Raw genomic sequence first — 17,465 nt, forward strand, 5'->3', positions numbered from 1 at the left:
AGAGAAAAGAGAAAAAGAAAGCCCATCAGAGCAGAGTTCTGCTATGTGCCTGGACCTGGGACCCTTCCCTGGTGGTACTGGTGTGTGTTTGCTATTTAAAAGTTATGAAAATTATTTTTCTTCCATCTAATTAGTGGTGGAAGGGTGTTCATGGGAACATTGTAGCTCTCTGTGATGGAGATTTTCTGACTTCTGTTGTGTCTCTGTGCAACATTCTTCACTGAAGAATGACTGAGCAGAGCTGTGTTCTTCACACTAACAAAAAAAACCCCAAAAACCTAAATTCACTGCATTTTCTGGGCTTTGATAAAGCTGGGTCTGAGTCAGGTAGCTGATATTCACAGTGTTTCCCCCTGCACAGAGCTGGTTTGAGTAAGTATGAAGGAAAATGTGTTCTCTTGGTGCTGCTTTCAGTGTTGTTCCCTCCTCGCCTGGGAACAGACTGAGAGGAGAGGGGGGAAAATAACTTAGCCAAGAGCTGTGTCTTTGTGTTTTCTGGGTGAAGTAACTCCAAACCCCAACGTGCCAAATAACTACAAACAATTCCTGAATGTGCTTGCTTACAATATTTCCTGGTTAGAAAAGAAAACCAACCTTAAAAGTGGTGAAAACCAAACCAGGGGAAAAAAAAACAAACTACACCTGGGAAATCCAAATGACTTCATTCCAGGTTTTCCTCTCTGATGTGAATCAGTCACTTGGATCAGTTCATCTGCAGCCAGGACATGCTGGAGATATCCAGAGCTCCTTAATTGTTCCCTGATTACCTGCGTGTGCACACGGGGCTGAGCCAGAGCTCTGCTGATGAAATGGGAGAGGACGCCCAGACCTGGAGCTGTTGCTGCAACACCTCTTGTTCACAGGTGTATTTATAGAACCCGGGCAGTGTGTGGTTCCTGAGCGTGCTGTTGCTACAGCCAGGGCTTATTTACACCTCCTTACATCAGCACGGGTGAGGAATTGCTGCAGCACCTTCTGTCTGAGTTGGGTTTTATAAAGCAGCAGATCTTACCATGGCAACTTCAGGGCCAACTCTCTCTGCCTGGAAGCAGATAAAATGTCTGACCTAACATCCTGGCAGTGCTTTCCCTCATAGTTCCTGTTTATCAGGTCATTCAGCCTCATCCAAACAAGAGTCCCTGCTCGGGGCAGCTCTGGAGCAGGACTGGAGCTGTGGAGGGGGTGAGGGCTGGTGGGGCAGAGTCCAGCTGGGCTGGCTTGGTGAGGTCCAGCTTAGTCACTTCCTCTGGGAAGTTTGTGGGATGCTCCTACCTGCTGTGTGGGAGCCCCACCTCAGCTCCTGAAGTTGGAGCAAAATGCCAAAAGTGTTCTCTGCTGACCAGGATAGGACCTTCTCCCACCTTGGGGCTGCTGGGCTGGTGGGGTCTGAGCAGGCAGAGCAGAGAACTTGGGGTTTGTGCTGTCCAAGAAGAGCTGAGGAGGGGTTGGACCTGTAGTGGGAGATGAAAGCAGAAGCTGAGGCACCAAGAGCTCTGGGGATGGTCCCAGCTCCCTGCTGCTGAGCATCCTCCCTGCTGTCACCTCCATCTGCTGCCACCACATTCCTGCTCCGCTGGGAAACCGGGAAACCCGGCTTGGGAGAAAATCACCTTCGTTTCCTTGTTCTTCTGTGGCTGTAACACCCGGGTGTCCCTCAGCAGCCCCGAGCTGTCCCTCAGCACCTGGGAAGAAGAATGTCCCACCTGCTCTGACGTGGTTTGGCCCCCAGATTCCCTAGCTCCACAAGTCCTTACTCATCCCCTTCTCCAGAGCAGGGATTTCAGGAGGGTCCCTCCGAGGAGATTTCCTGGCTGGTGGGAGCAGAGAAGAGAGAAGAGAAGAGCAGAGCTGCTGGGTGACAGTGGGAGCAGAGGGCTGAGCTGTTGGGTGCTCCTCGGGGTGTTCCTGCCACGGGATCGGGAGCTCCTCTGGCAAAGTCCGGGGACACCTGGAGGAGTCCGAGGCGTGTCGGGAAACCCGATGCCTCATCTCCAATGTGGAGGCGGAGGGAGGAGGGCCATAAGGCATGTCCCTTCACGCTCCCGACAGCTGAAAACAGAGAAGGAAACTCTCTAGAGCCTTTTTTTAACAGCTCAGGAGCTTCGCTGTCCCCGTCTCACCCCAAGAGCCCTCCCGTACTCCAGGACTCTGGGGGGGTGGCAGTCCCGCACCCGCCGGGCGATGAACATCGCAAGGAGAAGAGGATTTTACAGACAGGAGGTGAACAAAACCCTCTGGGAGCTGCCCAGGAGATACACGGCCCTTCACCCCTTGGGGTCGGGAGCCTACGGCTCAGTGTGGTGAGTGGGGGTCCTGCCCCTGGCAGCACGGGGGATGGGGTGGGGGACACCCGAGGAGGTGCCTGGTGGCCACCCCTCCGTTAGGAAAGGTCACTTGTATGGGTGATGAGGGGCGTTTGACTCCTGCTCCACCACGGGCAGTGGGTTGGAGCTTTGTTTCCAAGATGTTTCCTCCCGTGGATGTGCTGGGTGGGCTGGGAGGGGGGGGGGGTTAACCCACCCGAGCCCCCCTTGGTGGGTGGCGTTGGGCTTGGGGAGCAGGTAGGCAGAGTTTGGGGTGTCACCTTGGCTTTGGGGGTCTTGGGGTTTGGTTTGTAGCAAAGGGAGGAGCAATAGCTGAGTGTCTGGAAGTGATTTTTAGGTGCTGGCTGAAAGGTTTCCCTGCTGGTTGATCCTGGGCAGCTGATGGGGGACAAGGCTCCCTCCACCTTGAAATCATAAATCAGATATAAATTACTGTAAACCAGGACTGGTAACAGACTGGGACTTCCCTGTTCCTGATCAACCTCTGGGGGAGCAGCAGGAGGTGCTGGGAATTGATCAGCTGGATGAAGGTGCCTGTAGGGTGAGGAGCAGGAACCAGATCCCACAGATCCCTCTCGGTTCCTGTTGGGGACTTGTTGGAAGGTCAAACATGAAGCAGCTCATTGACAGGAGCTGAACGAGCCCTTGTTCCATAGCACACCAAGCTAAAAAAGAAAAATAAATTAAAAAAGGTGTGTCCCCTTGTGTAGGGGTTGGGCAGAGGTTCTCCACCCAACAGGACATGGATCCTGACACGGATCCTGACACCCTGGGGCCCAGGTTCTGTGCTTGTCCCCTGGTCTTTATACAAGGAGGAACCCAGTGGGGGTTTTTTTCCCTCATTTTGCTGCTCAGGTGCATTTAAGCTTCTGAGACACTTCAGTGAGTCCTGGAAAATCAGGACAAAAAAAAAAGTTGGGGGTTCTGATGCTTGTACAGTGTTTTCTGGGTTGAATCATAAGGGAAAGCAGGAGGACTGAGAGAAAATAAAGGACATTAAAAAAAAAAAGGAAGAGAGAAATCCTCCCAAAGTTTCCTTGCCCATGAGGTAAAAAAAACAACCAATGAAGATGACCAAACTTTTACTGATCCCAGGGAAAGTCTGAGCTGTGCTGGAGGTCCCAGGGATGGATTCCAACAGCCTCAAGGTGGTGGTCGCCCATGGCCAATGCCCAGCAGGGAAAGTTTGGGGTGGATTCCTGCCCAAAGCAGAAGTGGCAGCTTGTGGAGTTGGGATTTGCTGTCCTCTGCTGGGAATTGCTGGGAAGCTTTTCTCTCCCAGCGTTATTCAGGCTGTGTTTCCACCTCCTGAACCAGCTGAGAAACTCACTGGGGTAAACCAGCAAAGTTGTGCTTCTTCCTTCATTAATTCTGCCCAAATCTGTAGTGATTTGGCTTCCAGCTGAATGGAACTGTTGAAGAAAAACCTTCTGAGCCCTCCAATGCTGCTCTGGCAGAGCTGGAATTCCAAACTTCAGCCAGACATGAAACCTGTGCTGGGTTTCAGTTCCTAACCCTGAGCCATGGCAGTGCTGCCCGTGCAGGCTGATCCATCACCCCAGCTCCCAGGGTTGGATGCTCTGTGGGACACAGCTGGGAACCTGCACCCTCAGATCAGGAAACCTCCCTGGAATTCTGCACAAGCTGTTGGAATACATGGCCCAAGTCCCTTCCTTTTTCTTCCCTGGAAAACTTCCCACTGAGCTGCCCCCTCTGCTGACACCTGCTGAAGTCCTGGAGCTGAGATCCTCCTGGGATACCTGGGGATCCCTCCTGGAGCTGAGACAGCTCCTCCTGGGATACTCCATGCCATCTCCAGCCCTTTTTCCCAGCTGAATGCATGAATGAAATCAGTATCACACCAAAGGATGGGTCTGCTCTCCTCACACTCATAGCAAGTGGAAAGCAGGAGCAGGAGGATTGCCTGGTGGTTTTGGGGAGGTTGATGAGAGCTGATGATAACCCTGACACCTGGAGGATGCACCCCAACTGATCCCTTGTGGCTGACAGCTGGAGAAAGCTGAGCAAGAGACATCCCAGGTTTGCAGCAAGGATGTGATAACCCCTTCCTCAGGCAGCACAGAGGGAAGAGCCCCATGGAGAGGACCATCCCCACCTCTCTGACTCCCTTAACCTGGTGAAATTCACCATTTCATTGCACAACTACAGGTGGCATTTCCCTGTTCATTGTGACAGCCTCGTGGTACCTCTCCCTCCCCATCTCAGAGCCTCAGGGATTCTAGAAGTGATGGCTGAAGCCACTCAAGGACTGTGGAGAGTGAACTGGGTGACTCTGGAGAAGGAAAGAGGAGAAAAGTGGCTGTGTGAGGTTGGAGCAGGCTGATGCCCAGGTTGCTGTGGGCTCAGTGCCCCGTGCAGCTGAGAGCTGTGGCTCTGACTGTGCCTGTTTACAGCCCTTCTGCTTCCCCAGGAGCTCAGGATATACAAAGCAGGAGGAATTGCTCTGGAAGCCCACAGCAGGATTAGGCAGGGCAAAAAACCCTTTCTCCATCTCTTTGCCTCTTGGAGGGGTCGAGGGCTGAGGCACCAAAGGGGATGCACTGAGACCCCCCTGGACAGCATCAGTGAGAAGCCCAAATCACAGCTCCCTCTGCCCAAGGACTTCCCTGCCCTCTCCTCATCTGGTGGAATCTGGGACCTCCTTTGAGCAAAGAGCTTCCAGAAGCAGAAAAAGTGTCACGGGATTGCCCAAGCCAACCATAAGTGGCAAATGTGAGCAGAGGGAGGAACACATCACACCTCCAGTGATGCCTGGTGCCTCTCATGTCCAGCCAGCCCTGCTGTGACCCAGAACCATCAGGACAGAGGCAAAGATCCTGAATGCAGGAGAGTTCATCCCAGCAGCCTCCATTTCCAGCATGTGGCATCTACTGTCCTTGCTCCAGAGCACAGTGAAGGTGGCTTAAAATGGACCTTACAGCAACCTTCAGGCAGATGGCAAAGCAGGACTTGCCAGGGAGGTGGTGGAGTCACCATCCCTGGAAGTGTTTAAAAACTGTGGACTTCAGGAACTGCTCCAGTGGGTGGTACAGATATTGATAGACATATTTTATTGGGGGGGAGGATATTGGATCTTAGAGGTTTTTTCCTGTGGTGACAATTGTGTGATTCTGTGAGTTGCTTTATTCCCTTATTTCCAGGCGTTAGGGGTGGAGAAGGCAGAGTGAGAACTAATCCTGCCCTTGAACTGTTTGTTTCCCTTTTCTCCTGGTTCCCTTTGCTCCAGCTCATTTCTCCAGGTTAAAGATGGGGTGATGCTTTGCTTGGTGTCCCACCTGGTCCTCCAAAGAGCACGGGCTGTGCCCTGCTGCCCAAAGCCCTACGGGGTAACTTCAGTGTGTGCAGAGCTCCTCTGGGAAAGATTAAGGGTTAGAAAATCTTTGCTCTTGTAAAATTGGTTTTTATTTGGGTTTTATCTGTCTGGGTTTTATTTGTCTGCTGCAGTTCAGCCATAGACAAGAAGACAGGGGAGAAAGTGGCCATCAAGAAGCTCTGCCGCCCCTTCCAGTCGCAGATCTTTGCCAAGAGAGCCTACAGGGAGCTCATGCTCCTGAAGCACATGCAGCACGAGAATGTAAGTGCTCATTTTCCTCTGTTCTGGATGAAACAAAGGGCAGTTTCTTGCCACCTTGGAGCAAAACCTTCCTGGCATCCCCTTTATTTTACTTGGGAGGTGACAAGGCTTGGCACACGCGGGCGGTCTCGGGGCTCAAGCTGTCTGCTGGCATCAGGCAGCAGCAGGGATGCTCCTGGGGATTAGTAAGAGGCAAAGCAGTTGGGCAGCATAGTGAGGAGTCCTCGGATTCCTCAGATGGAGTTCTTGGTGCTCACCCACGTGTGTGTGCCAACAGAGAGCTGCTACCTGAGTCAGATGCTTTCCAGGTTTAAAGGGAGGCTTCTTTTCTCCATCAGGTCATCGGGCTGCTTGATGTCTTCACCTCCGCCCCCTCCTACCATGGATTCCAGGATTTGTAAGTTGGGAGTTTGGTTTTGCTCTGTCTCCACTCAGCTGTTGTCCAGCACAGCAGGGTTTTAGCAGCAGGAAAATGGATCAGGTTGAAGTAGAGTCCCATGGTCTGGGACCAGGAGCCAGACTAAAGGCAGACATCCCCAAATAACAAGGAAAAACCAAAAGCAGAAAATCAGCTGCCATGGCTGAAACACCCAGAACCTGTAAGCAGAGCCCGTGCTGTGCTCCCAGCTGGGACAACACGGTGTGTACAGACCAAGGTGTGTAATGAAGAGGTGTTACCCCCCCCAGGGCATCCCCTGGAGCATGATCCACACTGAAGTGCTGCCTGTGGGGCTGCTGAGCTCAGAGCCTGCACTCAGGACAGGAGAATTGTTCATCAAGCCATGGAGGATTTGAAAGATCTGGCTTGCTTTTCCCTGTGATTCTGGCTGCTCTTTCTTTTTTAGCATTTCCCTGGGTGTTGATGGTCAGGTTGGATAAGTCCTTTTCTCTTTCCCACCCTTGTGCAGGAGCAGTGTTGTACCTGGGGTTGGGTTTTTGGCTGCTGGCTGGGATTTAGCAGCCAGCAGGAAAAGTGTTTGAAGGTTCTCAGAGAAGTTCCTGGTGGGAGATCATCAATTAATTAGCAGTCTCAGCAAGCAGGCCAAAGACTGAAGAAAGCTGCCTTGGTGGTGGCTTCCAAGGCAGGGCTGGAGAACATGACAGAGAGAAATCTGGGAGCCAACCCAGCAGTTTTTGCAGGACTCCTTAGAGCAGCTCCACAAGATGTTTCAGCTCCCAGAGGGTGTAAGGCCAGCCAGGACTGAAGCTCTCAAGGAAACTAATCCAGAATTGGTGAGGTTTGGGAGAGCCTTAGTTCTACTTGACATTGGATTTGAGGGGAGGAGAGAGGGCAATTTTCAGAGTAGGTCGAGATCCTGGCATTGCTGCAGGCTGACACAATAACTCCTCTTAGTTACACAGCCAGAAAAAATAAAAATAAAAACGAGTGAGAACAAGGCTAGCCTGGTTCCCTGTGTTTTTCTTCTAGACTCAGGGCCTTGTCTTACTGCCTTTTAGCTACCTGGTGATGCCATACATGCGGACAGATTTACAAAAGATCATGGGACATGAATTCAGTGATGAAAAGATCCAGTACCTGGTGTACCAAATGCTGAAAGGGCTGAAGGTAGGTGGGTCTGGAGGAGTTTAGTGGCTCCCTTGTCTCCTCTGTGCACCACCTCTGGGTGGACCATAACAATCCCCCCCTTCCAACACTGAACAGGAAGGTTTGGGGGGTTTCTGGCATCCCCTGAGAACAAGATCCTCTTGTTCCAGCACACAGCAATCAAAATGATGCCAGTTGGGTATCAAAGCCAGAAGTAGGCAGAGACCTCGTGGTGGCTTTTGTGTGACAGCAGCTTCATCACTGTTTGGTTTGCCCAAACCCTTAGCAAAACTCTGGAGAGGAAGGGAGAGGCTGGCAGCAACAGGAGCTTCTGCTGAATTTCTAAGAGAAGGAGACAGAGGGAATGGTTTTCTGTTTGATAGAAGAAGGAGGGAATATGCTGCTTGAGTGGCTCTCTGATACTGCTGACATCCTTCACCTGGAGTGAGAGCAGCAGCTCCCAGCTCACCTTAACAAGACCTTTCCCCAGGTCATGGTTATCTTGAGCTTAAACAAAAGGGGAAAAATATAAGGAAGGTTTAGGGATAAAACCCTCAGAGTCAGGTTTTGCAGCTGGAATCTGATTTTTCCTGTTTTGGGTTTTAATAATGAGATTATTTTCACACAGTTGAACACCTAAGCCAACAAAGATTTCATGTCATCTGCTGACCATGTTCCTACCTGTAACCCTGATACCTTTAATACTTATATTTTTAATATATATTTATATATAATATATATATTATATACATAATTTATATATTTTCCTCACTGTAAAGAACTATTACAGATCTATTACAGAACCATTACTCTTCCATACCTCCTCTTCTGCTCTGTGCCTCTCAGTGTCATTGCAAATACCACCAGAAATTCAGAGCAGAGATTTCTTTCCAACCTCCTGCCCTGGGCAGAAGGTTCAGAGTTGGGTTCTCAGCAAGTTCTTGTTTGTAGCTTTCATTTCTCTGCTGGAGAGCAGAAAGTCTGAGCTGCTGGTGCTCACCTTGTGGTTTCTCTTTTTATTGCAGTATATTCATTCAGCTGGAATCATTCACAGGGTAAGTTCTTTGTGCTTTATTGGGATTTTTGGCTGTTTAGGAGAAAAGAACAGTTTGGTCATAAAGTTAAGGAATTCCTGAGCATTGTTTCACTTCTAGCCTTGTCTGCTCTAAAGCCTCTCTGGCACCCTCCTTCTCCTCCCTCCTACAGCCTACACATGTTTGGGTTTGCTCATTTGTGCAGCATTTTGAGGAAATGCTCTGTTTTCTGACAAGCTGTGAAGCATTTCATGGGGTTTTTTTGACTTGAAACCGTTTCAAACAAAACAAAGTCATCTTGTGAAGCTGAGGGGGACTCAGGATGTTATGGGACCCCAGCAAACACAAGCAGAGGTTGAGCTGAGGCTCTTGTTGATGTGTTGCAACCCCAAATGTCCTTGGGATGCTGCTCTTGTCTCTTGTAGGACCTGAAACCAGGCAACCTGGCTGTGAATGAAGACTGTCAGCTAAAGGTGGGTGGAAAAGCCCTCATGGAGCATGATCAGATGGTGGAGGAACTGCTCTGCCAGCAGGAATCTGGCACTGTCATGTTTCCTCTTGCTCTCTGAGACTCAGCTCCAGGTGTTCCATCACCTGGCAGGTGCAGGCAGTGGGAAATACTCCCCTGCTGATGTAACTTGCTGAATCAGGGCCCAGAGACTTGGAATGAACATCCTGTCCCTGGCATTCCTGTGGCATGGCAATCCCTAACAACTTCCTAAACAAATTCAATCCTGCTGAGCAATCCTGGCCTTAGGTTGAACCATCCCTGGAGGATAACTGGATTCAGCCACAGTTACCCTTTGGTTCTCATCCACACAGTGGTTGTGATTCCAGACAGATTTCTTTTTATTTTGAAGGTTTGCTGGCAGCTCCCTGGTGTGATCTCTGTCATGGCTTTTCTGAAATGTACAAATGGCTCTGTAAAGCTGGGTCACCTCCAGCAGAGAGGGAGAGGCCACCCCTGTCAGCTACAGGGTGTTTTTATAGGAAAGGATGAGTCCTGGTGGCCTTGGGAGCACACCCTTGCTGCCAGGTGATAAACTCCATTAAATAAACCTGTTGGAGCTGAAACTTAAGCTTCAAGAAAGAAAGTGACCTTCCAGGTAGCACACAGCACTGCTCCCTCCTGCAGGGTCTCCAGACAACAACTGGTTTTGCAGCCAGCTTGCAATTTACAGTGGAATTAAAAGAAACCTTTTAGTTCTTGGAACCATCCCCTGGGTGGCTGTGGGGTGGTTGGAGTTTTGTTATTACCTCTTAGATTTTCCTCTTAGAAGTAAGTTCTCACTTGCCCGTAGGATTTCTCTTTCCCTTTCCTGCCTTTCCTTCTCTCTCTTCTTTTGGTTGAACTGCAGATCTTGGATTTTGGCTTGGCCAGACATGCTGATGCTGAAATGACAGGCTACGTGGTTACCCGCTGGTACAGAGCCCCCGAAGTCATCCTGAACTGGATGCATTACAACCAGACAGGTGAGCTGGGACTTGGGGGGGGTGACAAACCCAGGGATCACACCCACCTCAGATCCCACCTCATCCTCCAGATGGTTTTCCCCTGTGTCACCAGTGTCCTGCTAGAGCCAGTCCCAAAGAGCTGGTGCCTGTGGGAGCAGAGGTTTTAGCAGCATGGAGAAAACCAGGGTGGGAAATGGGAGTAAAAACAGGGTGGAAAATGGGAGTAAAAACAGGGTGGGAAATGGGAGTAAAAACAGGGTGGAAAATGGGAGTAAAATGGGAACTGGTGCTTGCTGCAGACTGAAAAGACAAGTGACAGCCCCAGCAATCATTGCTGCCTTTTTACTGTCCTTTTCTTTAATTTTTTTTTATTTTTTACCCCTTTTTCTCTCTGCACAGTGGATATCTGGTCTATTGGCTGCATCATGGCAGAAATGCTGACGGGGAAAACGCTGTTTAAAGGAAAAGACTGTATCCTTTTGAGCTCAACCTTTTCCTTTGGGGGGAGGAATAATTCTTGACCTGTGTGAAAGGGCTTTTAGGAATTTAGGCTACTGGGAAAAACTGGTGTCAGTCTGGTTTACCAGGAGGTAATTACAAGGACCAGGAGGTCTTTTTGGTGAGGAAAAGAGAAAGAAGATGAGAGGGAGCCAAGGCACCCTTAGAAATACAGCACTGTGCTGGCCACGTGTGCTGTGTCAGCAGTTTAACCTCGTGTGGCCACAGCTCCATCCCAAAACCTAAGGGCATGTGTGTCCTGGCAGAGTTGTGCCAAGAAAATCAACCAGTGGTGAAAATGGGCATAGCAGGAAAAAAAAAGCCTTGGTTTTTCTGGTTTAATGGGTCCCTGATGGGTTTATTTCATAACCTGCTCGTAGTTCCCACAGGTCCTTGGGCTCCCCAGCACCCAGCCCACAAGCTGAGCTGTTCTGGGTGTCCAGGGCTTGCTCCTAGATGGGTGAATCTTTAACAGAGGCTGCCAGACCTTGATCAACTGACTCAGATCCTGAGAGTCACCGGGCATCCAGGAGAAGACTTCGTGGAGAAGCTGGAGGACAAAGCAGTAAGAAAGTTCCCTCTGGATTGAGGAGTGGAGGGGAGAGGTTGGGTTGGTTGTACCTGTGAGGTGGGAGAAGTGCAGCTCCTGAAGAAGAGCACAGCAGTTTTCCTCCTTGGCAATGAAGATGTTTGGGAGACACCAGAATACCCAGAGAGGGGGTGGAAGCCCCATCCCTGGAAGTTTTTAAGTCCAGCACCCTGAGCTGGTGGGAGGTATTCCTGCCCATGGCAGGGGAGTTGGAACTGGATGATCTTAAAGGTCCCTTCCAACCCTGAAAATTCTATGATTCTATGATTTGGGGTGTCTGGGGAGCTGGTGTGGATTGCAGGGACTGCTGGGTGAGGTGCCAAACTGAATCACTGACCTCCTCTGGTCTCCAGTTTGGCCCCTGCAGCAGGAACAGTTCTGTATCTTGGTTGGTAAAAACAGTTCATTGCAAACTGCTCCCTGAGAGCTGTGAGACCCAGAGCTCCATTTCCCAGGCCCCTGGCACTTGTCCACCTGCAGTAAATGTCTGTGCTCTCGTTTCTCTTTCAGGCTAAGAGTTATATCAAATCCCTCCCAAAAATCCCCAAGAAGGATTTGTCTGTGCTTTTCCCCAAAGCCAATCCTCAGGGTAAGTCATCCCCAGGGTTCCTCATGTGTGTTCCCAGCTGGAAAAGAGGCAGCTGATCACCACAGCTCTGAGATCATTTTAATTCTTCACAATTCCTTGTTCTTTCCTCCCTTGCAGGTTGTGCCCCTGCACAGATTTAATTTAAAAGATTCTTCAGTGGCATTATGATGGCAACATTCTGCTGTCCTCATTAATTTGGGGTTTTTTTGGTATTTTTAATTTAATTTTCAAATGCCAAAGCCTCTAACACAATATTTTAGGAAGGGAGAAACTTGTGACTCCCAAATCAAGAAGCTGGAGAGTTCAGGTGCTGCAGATGGCTGTGCTGGGGGATGCAGATTAGGATTAGGATGAGAGCTGAGTTTTGGCTGAGGTTGTTGCTTTTGGGATATTATGATCAGCAGCATTTAGAGAAACAAACCAGCCCTTCTTTGTTATTATTTCCCAAATCTAAGGCATTGTAGGGTTTAATAAATTGCTAAGAGGACCCCACAGTCTACTACAGTAAATGTATTTATTTTTTTTTAGAGCTTAGCTCCTCTTTGCTGAACACCTGGATCTGTTAATACTTAAGAGGCAGCTGAGATGTGCAATTTTCAGGGTAAAAAATCAATCTCTCCCAAGGAGCTCTTTTCCCAAGTTGATTAGAGGTGAGAGTGGGCAAAACTCTTGTAACAGCTGCAAGGAAAAAAGCATTAAAGATGATAAAACCAAGAGGGAACAGGGCTGACAGACTAGTTGGTATCTGAGTTTCCTGCCTTCCTGTTTCTCAGGGATGTCTCTTGTTCTGTGTAGATTACTCATTATAAGACTGCTTTGAGTTGCAGAGGTCAGAGTGAAAACAAATTATTAAAACTGAAAAATATCTTGAAGTTACTGCCTCACTCTTTGTGTTCTTGCAGCCCTATCCATGCAGCAAAGCTCGTTCAAGATTAATTTGTGGGTTTTTTTCTGCACAATTCACACCTCCAGTTCTGTTAGTGAGAGCTCCCCAAAGCTGCATCCCCACTGAGAGGAGCTCCAGGCTACCTGGGTCAGGTTGAGGGATCTCTTTGTTTTCAGGAGCTGCAGGATGGAAACAGGAGTCCTCTCCCTTGCAGGGTTCAGGCACAGGATTCCTGTTCTCCATCACACCTTGCTTAGCCCTCTCCCTGTCCTCTCCTGCAGCCGTGGACCTGCTTGACAAGATGTTGCAGCTGGATGTGGAAAAACGCCTGACAGCCACAGAGGCTTTGGCTCATCCCTACTTCGATCAGTTCCGAGATGTTGAAGAGGAGACAGAAGCTCAAGAGTCCTATGATGATTCTCTGGAACACGAGAAGCTTTCCATAGATGAGTGGAGAAGTAAGAATTTTATCTTCCCTGAAGATCCTGGCTAGCACAGGATTTTCCCACCTCTCTCCCTATCCTGGACACTGGTGCCTCAGTGGTCGTGCACATCTCCCTTTCTTTACTCTTGTTCTTTATGCATTAAGCCAAGATCCCTCTGGCTCTTCAGGCTGCCTCTTTTTACCCCTTTTCTCTGTCTCTCCCTTCCTGTACCTTCCATATCCTCTCCCCTGAATCCTTCCTCTCTGCACACCCACCACTCCTCTCCAATCCCACATTCATGGTGGTTTTGTTCTGTTTTCCAAGAGCACATTTACAAGGAGATCCTGTCCTTCAGCCCCATTGCACGGAAGGACTCAAAGAAGCACAGTGGGATGTCCTTGTAGTGACAGTGGGATTCCCTGGATGACAGATGGGATTCACTCCACCTTGCCTTGCTGGTGCCATCGTTTGGCCTCTGGGACTTCTCTGGGTGACACCGTGCTGGGGGTGTTGGACTTTGTTCTTCTGAAGGGGGTGAAAGAACCCCAAAGAGTTTTCAGCACAAAAGATAAATATGTTCTTGTTGAAACTTGAAGTGAGGCAATTTTTACCTGGTGGTTTTGTTGGTTTTGGGGTTTTTTTTCATATTTGTCCACCTGAGGGAGCAGGGGATTCATTGCTGCCTTCTCAATACTCAGGTTTTAGTACATTAAATATGGGTAAGGGAAAGAAAAAGGGCAAGTTGTCTGGGAAGTGAGCCCAAAGCAAAATAATCAAAAGTAGTGAAATTCAACATAAAAAAAAACTTTATCCAATCTAACTCTGAGTGGGTCCCCTTTCCCTCAGCAGTCAAACAGCAAGGTTGCTGGGATGGTGTTGGCTCCAGGACACAGTGGGAATCAGCTCAATCCTGGGTTTTTTCTGTGTTCACAGCAGCTCCAGACTCTCAAAACCTCCCTCCTGGGCATCTTGTCCCTCCAGACAGATTCTCCTTTTTTTTTCTTTCATTCTGCTTATTTCATTTTTGATCAGTGCCTTCTCCTTACTGTTTGCCAGCTGCAAACACATCCTGGGAATCCAAGGCCACTTTCCCACACTGACAGATGGGGTATTCCAAGCAGCTGGGTTATCATCCAGCAGCTCTCCTGCCCTTTCTGCTCAGCCTGGTTTCTCCACCACCCTTATCTCTCCCTGACCACCCTCTCCTTTATCTCTCAGCAGGGCTGGTGTTTCCTTACATACACACCCCTTATATCCTCATTCCTTCTGCTCTGCAGGATCAGTTAAACCTCTGCTTCACTCCTCTTCTAGGGCTGCTTGCTTGGAAGAGACATTTAACTCATTGGGAAAATAGTCAGCCCTAAGGCTCAGCTCTCAAATTAATTTTAAAGAGTTAAAGAAAGCAAACAGAAGAGGATGCTGCATTAGATGAAAGGGAAAGGTAATAATTTAGCTCAGTGAACACAGAAAAACAGTTCAGATATCACAGTTTTTTGCTATCAGGTTGGCTCCTTCAGTCAGCATTGTTAGTAATTGCATCTAAGATGATCTTATTAAATAGAATATTTCCCAAACCCCAATACAAGCTCAAAATCACCCTCGTGAATAAGAGTTCCATGGATTCCCCTCACTGCACTTTCACTGAGGTTTTGTGTTTCTTATTTGTCTATGCAATTTTAATTCATTCACTTATTCAACAAGGAATTCTTGGTAGCTACAAGAAATTGCTTTCTCTGAGCTGCTGGTGTGTGCCAGGGGGGACTTGGGTGGGGAGAAACCATATCCCCAGCCAGCTGCCCCCAGCCCTGCTCTTACACACTGGTTTTTAGTAGGTGTAGGAGCTCAGCACAAGCCAACCTCAATCCTCACTCAGAACCTACAGAAATGTTTTCAGCCTGGGCTGAAATCTGGTGTATCTGTATCTGCTTATGGATGCAGTCACTACTAGTTCAGTGCTTGGCAGGTATTAGCTCTGACAACACCTTTGGACTGCAGCCTGAATGTTGGCATCTTCTGCCCTGTTTTGGTCAGTCAGGTTCAGCTGGCCATGCCAAAGTCCATCCCAGTGGGGATGTGTCAAGAGAAAAGTGGTTTTTCTGTGTGCCAGCTCAGAGCACACAGTCCCCAGGGCTGTAGGAATGTCTGGAGAAGGTGCATGAACTCAGTCATACACACAGCATTTCTCAGCTCTCCACCCCTGCTGTAGCTGAGACTTCAGGATGTACACTTTCTGTACCCTCTCATTTCCTTCTTTGCTCGAAGTGATAACTGCTTTTGTTCCACAGACCTCAAATAAAGGAAAGCTGCAACCTTGGCAGAAGTTTCCAAGCTCTTATCTGTACTGGGAACTGGACAGGGTGATGTGGTGTTTCTTGGCTCTTACCCTGTTGCACCTCATGCCCTGGAGCACTGGGGACACCTCTGCATCTCTGGAGCTTTTTGATAGGAGGGTGTTGATGTTATCCTGCTGTAGCTGCACTGGTGAGATGTGGTTGCTCTTGGCTCCTATCTCTCTGGGCCACACACAAGCCCTTTGCCTGACTGCTTTTAGGGTGACAGTGAACACAGAACTGTTGTGATGTTCCCTCAATTCCTTTGAGATTTGATGGTGTTGTTACAAAGTACTAAAAAAAAAGTGGAGCTGGAGGTGTTCTGCCACTGTGTCTTGAAGAACTCCAGGTTGATGAGGGTAAGGAACCACCTTTTCTTCTTCCTAAGTGTCAGACAAGCTGCATTTTCCCTGGATGGTGGAAGGGAAAAGTTCCACTGCTGCCAAACAGCAGTTGAAATATTGTCCTTGTGAACTCAGGCTCTGAGCTGGCTGCCATGCCCACTGTGTAATCTTTAACAGAGGTCAGAGAGGAGCTCTGTGCAGCTGCCATAAACATCCCAGCAAGCTGCAGACATGTAAAGCTGCTTATGTCCTGGTAAAGGGAAGCTATGGTGGTTAGGAGTGGAGGGACATCATCCAGGTGAGTGTGAGGAGATGTCTGAGGATGGTGGGTGAGGCAGGCTGCCCTCTGGGCTGTTCTAGGAAGAAAAGAGTCTTAAAAAGAGTCTTAAAAGCTCAGTCTTGCAGATAAGAAATGAGTAAATCTGTGGAGGCTTTTGGAATGTGGAGTTTTCTTTCAGAAAGTCAGCTGTGAAGGTGAAAAACACACCAGACAGAACTCATAAACCACTTAAAAAGGGAATTTAGGGTGTGATTTATCAGCTTGCCCCTCTTTGAAAGGGGATAGGCAGACTTGAAGAGTTTGCTGCTTCTGTAATGTGTGTGAGGGTGAAAACAGCTTCCCAATAAAGTAATGTATGGAGCAATCTAGTGGGAGTTGAGCAGGAACCTCTGTAGCTCAGGAATAACCTGAGATGCTCTTTGGGAATTGTCTGATCAGAGGACAAGCATGGAAGAGGCACTGGGGACTTCAGAGATGAACAAGTGTGAGAAGAACCATCCTGAACACAACAGAACAGACAGATTTTGGTGTCAGTGGTATTAGTCTCACTTGGTTCAGGGAGAGGATGTAGAAAAGTCCCTTCAGTAGCAGTCATTCTGCTGAATGTACTCTCAGAAAATATGATCTCTTGCAGGGCTTTGGTTTCTCTTTAGGTTTCTCCTCAGCTTATCCTGAGTGCTCTGAAATCTCAGCAGCTGGTGTGTGGGCTCCACATTCTGCTTTCATTCATTCACCCACTGACCCTTCAGCACAATGTCCCAAAAGCCAAACACTATTAATTCTGCAACTCCCCAAATCCTGAGAAATGCAAGGAGCTGGAGCCCCACAAACCCAGGAACCCTGAAGGTGGGCACTTATTTGGGTTTTGTGGTAATTAGTAGCCAGGAACTCAAAATAGAGAGCAGGAAATGTAGGCTGGTAGTGGCAAGACAGTGTCTGTTGGGAAAGAGCAACAGCCCCAGTGCTTGTATGGCATCTGAGGACATTCTGCAGTGAAATCAGCTACTTGAAGGAAAATTAAAACACCACCATACTTACATTTTGTAAAAGGAGTTTAAAACACACCTACTCAACAGAGCCAGTGACTCAGGCCAAGGTTTGAAATCCTTCAAAATCATTTCAGGGTGTGTGTGACCCTGACTGACACTGTTACTCAATGCCCAGACTTGGGTGTGCCTGTGAGATGCCCCAAACTGACACAGAATCCATGTCTGCTCCTTTGGTTTTGTTTTGTTTTCCCTTTATGTACTTTACTTGCTTTAAAATATAAAATCAAGCAATAAAAACCACTCAGCCACTAAGTGAACACCCAAACTTCCATAAATTAGGCCAGCCAGAAATATGCCTTCTGTTTGTACATTTTTATCATACACCTTTAAAATACAGATAGAAGTTTTGTGACTCCCTCACCTAACACAGAACTGTTCATCTTCAAATACTATTTATTTGTTATTCCTGAAGTAATTTCTGGGTTTATTATCTAAACTATCATTATTATTATTTGAAAAGTGAAGCCTTGGTTGTAAACAATCTTTCTGTGTAAGTTTTGACAGCTAATTAGGTCTGTGAA

At 48.5% G+C, this 17,465-nt stretch overlaps 1 protein-coding gene across 1 annotated transcript; it reads left to right on the top strand.

Moving 5' to 3' along the window:
- Window positions 1–1,399: 1,399 nt before the first annotated feature.
- MAPK13 (mitogen-activated protein kinase 13) lies at window positions 1,400–13,603 on the top strand. The gene is made up of 12 exons (XM_008499462.2): window positions 1,400–2,300; window positions 5,790–5,919; window positions 6,258–6,316; window positions 7,378–7,486; window positions 8,491–8,520; window positions 8,925–8,972; window positions 9,858–9,972; window positions 10,354–10,425; window positions 10,938–11,017; window positions 11,552–11,630; window positions 12,798–12,974; window positions 13,266–13,603. Exons 1-12 carry the CDS (start codon window positions 2,182–2,184, stop codon window positions 13,343–13,345), a joined length of 1,098 nt encoding a protein of 365 aa, XP_008497684.1. The 5' UTR covers window positions 1,400–2,181; the 3' UTR covers window positions 13,346–13,603.
- Window positions 13,604–17,465: the final 3,862 nt, after the last annotated feature.

The sequence above is a fragment of the Calypte anna genome, chromosome 26 (genome assembly GCF_003957555.1).
Source record: "Calypte anna isolate BGI_N300 chromosome 26, bCalAnn1_v1.p, whole genome shotgun sequence".
Taxonomy (NCBI): domain Eukaryota; kingdom Metazoa; phylum Chordata; class Aves; order Apodiformes; family Trochilidae; genus Calypte; species Calypte anna.